Source organism: Penaeus vannamei, chromosome 11, assembly GCF_042767895.1.
Source record: "Penaeus vannamei isolate JL-2024 chromosome 11, ASM4276789v1, whole genome shotgun sequence".
NCBI lineage: Eukaryota > Metazoa > Arthropoda > Malacostraca > Decapoda > Penaeidae > Penaeus > Penaeus vannamei.
Genome location: NC_091559.1, coordinates 3,299,721 through 3,309,856, shown reverse-complemented (window position 1 = coordinate 3,309,856; position 10,136 = coordinate 3,299,721). Strand labels below are relative to the sequence as shown.

The 10,136-nt window shown below is 36.9% G+C and overlaps 1 protein-coding gene across 1 annotated transcript; it reads right to left on the bottom strand.

Annotated features, from left to right (window-relative positions):
* Positions 1-2,335: 2,335 nt before the first annotated feature.
* Positions 2,336-3,358, bottom strand: LOC138863147 (uncharacterized). The gene is made up of 2 exons (XM_070126859.1): positions 3,191-3,358; positions 2,336-2,488 (listed from the first exon to the last, which is right to left on the bottom strand). The coding sequence occupies exons 1-2, from the start codon at positions 3,356-3,358 to the stop codon at positions 2,336-2,338; spliced, it is 321 nt and encodes a 106-aa protein (XP_069982960.1).
* Between the last annotated feature and the right edge of the window lie 6,778 nt (positions 3,359-10,136).

The window sequence follows — 10,136 nt, the reverse complement described above, 5'->3', positions numbered from 1 at the left end:
ATAAGGGTCTAAAGTTATTTTAAAGGAATAAAATAACCCTTGTGGAATCTTCTCAACTAATTGCAAAAGGTTCCATAAAACTGTGTAAAGGATTCAGTTGTCACGTCAAATACCCTCATTTGCATAAAGGGAGGGAGTTAATGAGGAAATGACAGTGAACAGCCACAGTGGAGTTGGAGACAATATATCGGAGTTTCATCAAAATTAACTTGAAGTGTCAAAATAAGTTGCGTAAGTTCGCGTCCGTACACACACACACACACACACACACACACACACACACACACACACACACACACACACACACACACACACACACACACACACACACACACACACACAGACAAATGCACACATTCACACATTTACACACTTGCACACACATACAGACATGAACGCAGATACGCAATAAGGATAAATAGATCGTTACTCACACTATATAAATGTATATTTGGGCAGCGCAGGATACACCCACACACCCACCCACACACACACACACACACACACACACACACACACACACACACACACACACACACACACACACACACACACATTTACAGACAAATGCACATTCCACACATATACACACTCGCACAAATACAGTCATGAACATGCGCGCGCACGCCTGCAAGCCATCTCTCGATATTGATGCTCATTCCCATGGAAGTGGGCGAGAGATTCCTGACAATTAGCGCTATTTTGCCTGCTCCTTTCAGCCCTTCCCGAGTCACGGTTCCCACAGCCAGGATTATCAGCCACTCTCCATGGGCGGGCAAGGGGGGGAAAGAGGGCCGGGCGGGCAAAGGGGGAAAGAGGGGAGGGCAAGGGGGGAAAGAGGGGCGGGCAAGGGGGGAAAGAGGGCGGGCAAGGGGGAAAGAGGGCGGGCTAGGGGGGAAGAGGGCGGGCAAGGGGGGAAAGAGGGGCGGGCAAGGGGGGAAGAGGGCGGGCAAGGGGGGAAAGAGGGGAGGGCAAGGGGGGAAAGAGGGGCGGGCAAGGGGGGAAAGAGGGCGGGCGATTTATGAGCGAAAATGAAATACGATATTATGACGTGGGTTTTGCGGATTTCCCCGATGCCCTGCGCCAGAAGTGGCTGGGGGGGGGGGGAGCTCGGCAAGAGGGCTGTGCGAAATGGTCAGCTGTGAAGCAAAAATGATTTCTTTTTTGTTTTCGTTTTCTCCCTCCATAAATTTATCTGTCTCTTCATCTCTCTATCTGCCTATCAGTTTATCTATCTATCTATCTATCTATCTGTCTGTCTTCTTATATATATATATATATATATATATATATATATATATATATATATATATATATATATATATATATATATATATATATATATATGTACGTATATATATATATATATATATATATATATATATATATATATATATATATATATATATATGTATATATATATATATATTCATTTATATATATATATATATATATATATATATATATATATATATATATATATATAGATAGATAGATAGATAGACACACACACACACACACACACACACACACACACACACACACACACACACACACACACACACACACACACACACATATATATACATATTGTTTTTCATTCCAGGCTTGGCATCCAAAGTTCATTATTTCGTCACGCCATCTTGCCATTAGTCTGTGCCTTGGCTTCTGTATGTTATCTATAGTCCAGTCTGTTACTTTCCTTATCTGTCTGTCGTCTTATATCCGACATATATAACCTGCCCATTGCCAGTTCTTCTTTTTTGAGGTTTCCAAGTATATCTTCCATTTTTGTTCTGTTTCCCGATCCACGTCGCCCTCATCCGATCTCTTAGGCTAATTCCCAGCATCGCCCTTTCACAATCCCTCTCTGGGTACTTATTAGTTTCCTCTCCAGTGATGGTAAAGAGCCTCTTCATGGGCTACTGTGTCTGCCGAAGGGGTTCCTGCCTAGACTGATGCGTCGTATTATTTCCTCTTCGCTAGATGTATTTGTCTGTATGAGTTGCTCTCTCTCTCTCTCTCTCTCTCTCTCTCTCTCTCTCTCTCTCTCGCTCGCTCTCTCTCTCGCTCGCTCTCTCTCTCGCTCTCTCTCTCGCTCTCTCTCTCTCTCGCTCTCTCTCTCTCTCGCTCTCTCTCTCTCTCTCTCTCTCTCTCTCTCTCTCTCTCTCTCTCTCTCTCTCTCTCTCTATATATATATATATATATATATATATATATATATATATATATATATATATATATATATATATACTTGTCCACTTACTCCAGCGCTTCGCCTTGTACATGTATCTATTCGAATTGAAGTCTACATTAGTCATTCTCTTTTTCATCCTTAGTCAGATTCACTGAAGAGAACAATATCGTCTGGTAATCTTAGGTTGTTTAAGTATTCGTGTCCCATGTTGATAGCCTTTCTGTTCCATTCTAGCTTCGTGAATATTTCCTCAAGGCAAGCTGTAAAGAGTTTTGGTGGGACGGTGTCGCCCTGTCTAACACTTTTTATTGAACACTTTTTATTGGTATTTTATCTGTTTCCGTGTCGTGCTTGATAGTTGCAGTCCCATCTTTTGTATATGTATTTCAATATCTTACAATATACATCCTCAACTTCGAGTAGCTTCTAATACTGCTGGTATTTGAACAGAGTCAAATGCCTTTTCGTAATCGATAAATCCCATACACAGGGGTTTCCTATATTCGCTTGTTTTTTCTCTTATTTGGGTGAACGTGTGGATGTGGTCTGTTAATAAGAATCCACTGCGGAAGCCTGCCTGTTCTCTAGGTTAGTTAGAATCCAGACTGACAGACATGCGAGCTGTGATGACCTTTGTGAACAGTATGTAAATAAGTGAAAGGAGGCTTATAGGTCGTTTTTTTTATTTATTTAATTACTTATTTATTATTATTATTATGATTATTATTATTATTATCATTATTATTATTATTATTATCCTTTCTATCCTCGTTTATATGTATCAAAATAATTGTTGCATTTTTTCCAGGTTTTCGGAGTTTTTCCGTTGATGAGCCATTTGTTAAAAAGATTGACTAGTTTCACTGTTGCAATTTCTCCTGCATCTATTATTTCTATACTACTTCCGTCTTCACCTGGTGTTTTCTCTCTCTTCATGCCTTTAAGCGCTCTTTTTATTTCTTCTTTTGTGATATTATGTACGTCTCAAGTTACCGCTTTTACTTCTATCCGTGGCTGTCCATCTGAGTGGTATAGATCCCTGTAAAAGTCTTCAACTACTCTTTGTATTTCATTCTTGTTATATGTCACTTCTCCGTCTGATTTATTAAATGCATATATTTGATTTCTCCCTCTTCCGAGTCTTCTTTTAGCTGCTTTCATGCTGGTACCTGAAATCACTGTAATTCATTTATCATTTGAGTTTTGGATTTTAGGTACATTTTCTCTCTTCTTTGTTTGTCAACTAATTCTTTTTTGTTCCTGTTTGAAGATACTTTCATGACCCTTCGTTTTTTGCAGTTAGTTTCTACCAAAAGCTTGCTGGAGCTTTGGTTGTAGTTATGTCATTGAAGTGTTTGTTACTTTGGTAAATGTATATATATATATATATATATATATATATATATATATATATATATATATATACATGTATATATGTATATAAATAAATATATATATATATATATATATATATATATATATATATATATATATATATATATATATATATATATATATATATGCGTATATATATGTATGTATACATACATACATACATACATATATATATATATATATATATATATATATATATATATATATATATATATATATATATATATACCTACACACACACACACACACACACATATATATGTGTATATATATATATATATATATATATATATATATATATATATATATATATATATATATATATATATATATATATATATATATATATATATATATATATATATATATATATACATGTATATATATACATATATATGTGTGTGTCTATATATATATAGATATATGAAGATTCTATCTATTTATCTATCTATATATATGTGTGTGTGTGTGTGTGTGTGTGTGTGTGTGTGTGTGTGTGTGTGTGTGTGTGTGTGTGTGTGTGTGTGTGTGTGTGTGTGTGTGTGTGTGTGTGTGTGTGTGTGTGTGTTATGTGTGTGTCGTGAGTGTTATGTGTTTGTTGTGTGTGTATATGTGTGTGATAGACGGATAGATAGATAGATATATGTCCTATATATAGACTGATAGATAGATATATGTGTATGTACATGTACACATAAATATGCATAAGCAAAAACACACACGCACTTATGTAACTGGAAATATATCTAAATCCCAAGAGAGTTACATGAACCATCGTTTTACGGCGATATTCGAATAGTAATGTGCCTTTCCCTCATACTATTTCGCACATACAATATTTTTTTATATTACCATTAGCAAAATAAATACACTAGTGCCTCGTGATATCTGTTGCGTCTGTAAAAGATTCGTATATAGTAACATACAATAGATACAATATTTTATATTACCATTAGCAAAATAGATACACTGATGTCTCGTGATATCTGTTGCGTCTGTAAAGGATTCGTATAGAGTAACCTACAATAGATACAATATATTATATTACCATTAGCAAAATAGATACACTAATGCCTCGTGATATCTGTTGCGTTTGTAAAGGATTCGCATATAGTAACCTACAATAGATACAATATTTTATATTACCATTAGCAAAATAGATACATTGATGTCTCGTGATATCTGTTGTGTTTGTAAACGATTCGTATAAAGTAACCTACAATAGATACAATATTCTATATTACCATTAGCAAAATAGATACATTGATGTCTCGTGATATCTGTTGCGTCTGTAAAGAATTCGTATATAGTAACCTACAATAGATACAATATTTTATATTACCATTAGCAAAATAGATACACTAATTCCTCGTGATATCTGTTGCGTCTGTAAAGGATTCGTATAAAGTAACCTACAATAGATACAATATTTTATATTACCATTAGCAAAATAGATACATTGATGCCTCGTGATATCTGTTGCGTCTGTAAAGGATTCGTATATAGTAACCTACAATAGATACAATATTTTATATTACCATTAGCAAAATAGATACATTGATGCCTCGTGATATCTGTTGCGTCTGTAAAGGATTCGTATATAGTAACCTACAATAGATACAATATTTTATATTACCATTAGCAAAATAGATACATTGATGTCTCGTGATATCTGTTGCGTTTGTAAAGGATTCGCATATAGTAACCTACAATAGATACAATATTTTATATTACCATTAGTAAAATAGATACATTGATGTCTCGTGATATCTGTTGCGTCTGTAAAGGATTCGTATAAAGTAACCTACAATAGATAAAAGGTAGTTAAACTCTGAATTAACGAGCAGTTAGATCTCTACAACGAGGCGCTTAACCCCCTTCTTTCCCTCGTTGACGTATTGTATTATATCAAAGGACGTTTGATGTAAGTCGATCGTCTACAAGTCAGTTTTCTAGATGCTTTTTTTTACTGCTATTTGTAGACTTTGGAATAGATTGCCTTCAGAGATTGTAACTTCTTCGACTCGTGATAAATTTAAAACGTCAGCTAACATGTTTTTCTTGCGTAACTAGCTGACTCTCTTTTATTCATTCTTTCTTAGCTGTATCTTGACCTGCACTGACACCTTTGGTGTTATAAATCTCGATTTTTTCAGTGTGGCTCATTATATAGCTTAATATAATAATAATAATAATAATAATAATAATAATAATAATAATAATAATAATAATAAAGGTCCACTGTATGAAGCGACTTTCCTCAGTCAACAGCTTCCGTAATGGCACTCGGACGAGTCTTCAGAGGAACCCGTTGTATGTTTCACCCTGCTTGCTCGCCCAGCGTAGACGGGAGCTTGTATTTCATCTCCGGGCATGTGGGAAAATATGCAGTGGATTACGTAGTTTCTGGGCAAGGTACAGGTTTGTGCTATTTGTGGATTATGTAGTTTGTGGGAAAGTTGCAGGTTTGTGCTATTTGTGGATTACGTAGTTTGTGGAAAGTTACAGGTTTGTGCTATTTGTGGATTACGTAGTTTGTGGGAAAGTTGCAGGTTTGTGCTATTTGTGGATTACGTAGTTTGTGGAAAGTTACAGGTTTGTGCTATTTGTGGATTATGTAGTTTGTGGGAAAGTTGCAGGTTTGTGCTATTTGTGGATTATGTAGTTTGTGGGAAAGTTACAGGTTTGTGCTATTTGTGGATTATGTAGTTTGTGGGAAGTTGCAGGTTTGTGCTATTTGTGGATTACGTAGTTTGTGGGAAAGTTGCAGGTCTGTGCTATTTGTGGATCACGTAGTTTGTGGGAAAGTTGCAGGTTTGTGCTATTTGTGGATTACGTAGTTTGTGGAAAGTTACAGGTTTGTGCTATTTGTGGATTATGTAGTTTGTGGGAAAGTTGCAGGTTTGTGCTATTTGTGGATTATGTAGTTTGTGGGAAGTTGCAGGTTTGTGCTATTTGTGGATTACGTAGTTTGTGGAAAGTTGCAGGTTTGTGCTATTTGTGGATTACGTAGTTTGTGGAAAGTTGCAGGTTTGTGCTATTTGTGGATTACGTAGTTTGTGGAAAGTTGCAGGTTTGTGCTATTTGTGGATCACGTAGTTTCTGGGAAAGTTGCAGGTTTGTGCTATTTGTGGATTATGTAGTTTGTGGGAAGTTGCAGGTTTGTGCTATTTGTGGATTATGTAGTTTGTGGGAAAGTTGCAGGTTTGTGCTATTTGTGGATTATGTAGTTTGTGGGAAGTTGCAGGTTTGTGCTATTTGTGGATTATGTAGTTTGTGGGAAAGTTGCAGGTTTGTGCTATTTGTGGATTATGTAGTTTGTGGGAAGTTGCAGGTTTGTGCTATTTGTGGATTATGTAGTTTGTGGGAAAGTTGCAGGTTTGTGCTATTTGTGGATTATGTAGTTTGTGGGAAGTTGCAGGTTTGTGCTATTTGTGGATTATGTAGTTTGTGGGAAGTTGCAGGTTTGTGCTATTTGTGGATTATGTAGTCTGTGGAAAGTTGCAGGTTTGTGCTATTTGTGGATTATGTAGTTTGTGGGAAAGTTACAGGTTTGTGCTATTTGTGGATTATGTAGTTTGTGGGAAAGTTGCAGGTTTGTGCTATTTGTGGATTATGTAGTTTGTGGGAAGTTGCAGGTTTGTGCTATTTGTGGATTATGTAGTTTGTGGAAAGTTGCAGGTTTGTGCTATTTGTGGATTATGTAGTTTGTGGAAAGTTGCAGGTTTGTGCTATTTGTGGATTACGTAGTTTGTGGAAAGTTACAGGTTTGTGCTATTTGTGGATTATGTAGTTTGTGGGAAAGTTGCAGGTTTGTGCTATTTGTGGATTACGTAGTTTGTGGGAAAGTTGCAGGTTTGTGCTATTTGTGGATTACGTAGTTTGTGGGAAGTTGCAGGTTTGTGCTATTTGTGGATTATGTAGTTTGTGGAAAGTTGCAGGTTTGTGCTATTTGTGGATTATGTAGTTTGTGGGAAAGTTGCAGGTTTGTGCTATTTGTGGATTACGTAGTTTGTGGGAAGTTGCAGGTTTGTGCTATTTGTGGATTATGTAGTTTGTGGAAAGTTGCAGGTTTGTGCTATTTGTGGATTACGTAGTTTGTGGGAAAGTTGCAGGTTTGTGCTATTTGTGGATTACGTAGTTTGTGGGAAAGTTGCAGGTTTGTGCTATTTGTGGATTACGTAGTTTGTGGGAAAGTTGCAGGTTTGTGCTATTTGTGGATTACGTAGTTTCTGGGAAAGTTACAGGTTTGTGCTATTTGTGGATTACGTAGTCTGTGGGAAGTTGCAGGTTTGTGCTATTTGTGGATTATGTAGTTTGTGGGAAGTTGCAGGTTTGTGCTATTTGTGGATTATGTAGTTTGTGGGAAAGTTACAGGTTTGTGCTATTTGTGGATTACGTAGTTTGTGGGAAAGTTACAGGTTTGTGCTATTTGTGGATCACGTAGTTTCTGGGAAAGTTACAGGTTTGTGCTATTTGTGGATTATGTAGTTTGTGGGAAAGTTGCAGGTTTGTGCTATTTGTGGATTACGTAGTTTGTGGGAAAGTTGCAGGTTTGTGCTATTTGTGGATTATGTAGTTTGTGGGAAAGTTACAGGTTTGTGCTATTTGTGGATTATGTAGTTTGTGGGAAAGTTGCAGGTTTGTGCTATTTGTGGATTATGTAGTTTGTGGGAAAGTTGCAGGTTTGTGCTATTTGTGGATTATGTAGTTTGTGGGAAAGTTGCAGGTTTGTGCTATTTGTGGATTACGTAGTCTGTGGGAAAGTTGCAGGTTTGTGCTATTTGTGGATTATGTAGTTTGTGGGAAAGTTGCAGGTTTGTGCTATTTGTGGATTATGTAGTTTGTGGGAAAGTTGCAGGTTTGTGCTATTTGTGGATTACGTAGTCTGTGGGAAAGTTGCAGGTTTGTGCTATTTGTGGATTATGTAGTTTGTGGGAAAGTTGCAGGTTTGTGCTATTTGTGGATTATGTAGTTTGTGGGAAAGTTGCAGGTTTGTGCTATTTGTGGATTATGTAGTTTGTGGGAAAGTTGCAGGTTTGTGCTATTTGTGGATTACGTAGTTTGTGGGAAAGTTGCAGGTTTGTGCTATTTGTGGATTACGTAGTTTGTGGGAAAGTTACAGGTTTGTGCTATTTGTGGATTGTGTAGTTTGTGGGAAAGTTACAGGTTTGTGCTATTTGTGGATTATGTAGTTTGTGGGAAGTTGCAGGTTTGTGCTATTTGTGGATTATGTAGTTTGTGGAAAGTTGCAGGTTTGTGCTATTTGTGGATTACGTAGTTTGTGGGAAAGTTGCAGGTTTGTGCTATTTGTGGATTATGTAGTTTGTGGGAAAGTTGCAGGTTTGTGCTATTTGTGGATTACGTAGTCTGTGGAAAGTTGCAGGTTTGTGCTATTTGTGGATTATGTAGTTTGTGGAAAGTTACAGGTTTGTGCTATTTGTGGATTATGTAGTTTGTGGGAAAGTTGCAGGTTTGTGCTATTTGTGGATTATGTAGTTTGTGGGAAAGTTACAGGTTTGTGCTATTTGTGGATCACGTAGTTTGTGGGAAAGTTGCAGGTTTGTGCTATTTGTGGATTACGTAGTTTGTGGGAAAGTTGCAGGTTTGTGCTATTTGTGGATTATGTAGTTTGTGGGAAAGTTACAGGTTTGTGCTATTTGTGGATTACGTAGTTTGTGGGAAAGTTGCAGGTTTGTGCTATTTGTGGATTATGTAGTTTCTGGGAAAGTTGCAGGTTTGTGCTATTTGTGGATTATGTAGTCTGTGGGAAGTTGCAGGTTTGTGCTATTTGTGGATTACGTAGTTTGTGGGAAAGTTACAGGTTTGTGCTATTTGTGGATTATGTAGTTTGTGGGAAAGTTACAGGTTTGTGCTATTTGTGGATTATGTAGTTTGTGGGAAAGTTACAGATTTGTGCTATTTGTGGATTATGTAGTTTGTGGGAAAGTTACAGGTTTGTGCTATTTGTGGATTATGCAGTTTGTGGGAAAGTTGCAGGTTTGTGCTATTTGTGGATTATGTAGTTTGTGGGAAAGTTACAGGTTTGTGCTATTTGTGGATTACGTAGTTTGTGGGAAAGTTGCAGGTTTGTGCTATTTGTGGATTACGTAGTTTGTGGGAAAGTTGCAGGTTTGTGCTATTTGTGGATTACGGAGTCTGTGGAAAGTTGCAAGTTTGTGCTATTTGTGGATTATGTAGTTTGTGGAAAGTTGCAGGTTTGTGCTATTTGTGGATTACGTAGTTTGTGGGAAAGTTACAGGTTTGTGCTATTTGTGGATTATGTAGTTTGTGGGAAAGTTACAGGTTTGTGCTATTTGTGGATTACGTAGTCTGTGGAAAGTTGCAGGTTTGTGCTATTTGTGGATTACATAGTTTGTGGAAAGTTGCAGGTTTGTGCTATTTGTGGATTATGTAGTTTGTGGGAAAGTTACAGGTTTGTGCTATTTGTGGATTATGTAGTTTGTGGGAAAGTTACAGGTTTGTGCTATTTGTGGATTACGTAGTTTGTGGGAAAGTTGCAGGTTTGTGCTATTTGTGGATT

Excerpts from the sequence above, each read along its gene's own strand:
- LOC138863147 (XM_070126859.1), bottom strand. The coding sequence starts at position 3,358 with ATGAAAGCAGCTAAAAGAAGACTCGGAAGAGGGAGAAATCAAATATAT. Across the intron at positions 2,489-3,190 it reads CACGGATAGAAGTAAAAGCG|GGCGACACCGTCCCACCAAA; the intron begins GTAACTTGAGAC and ends AGTGTTAGACAG.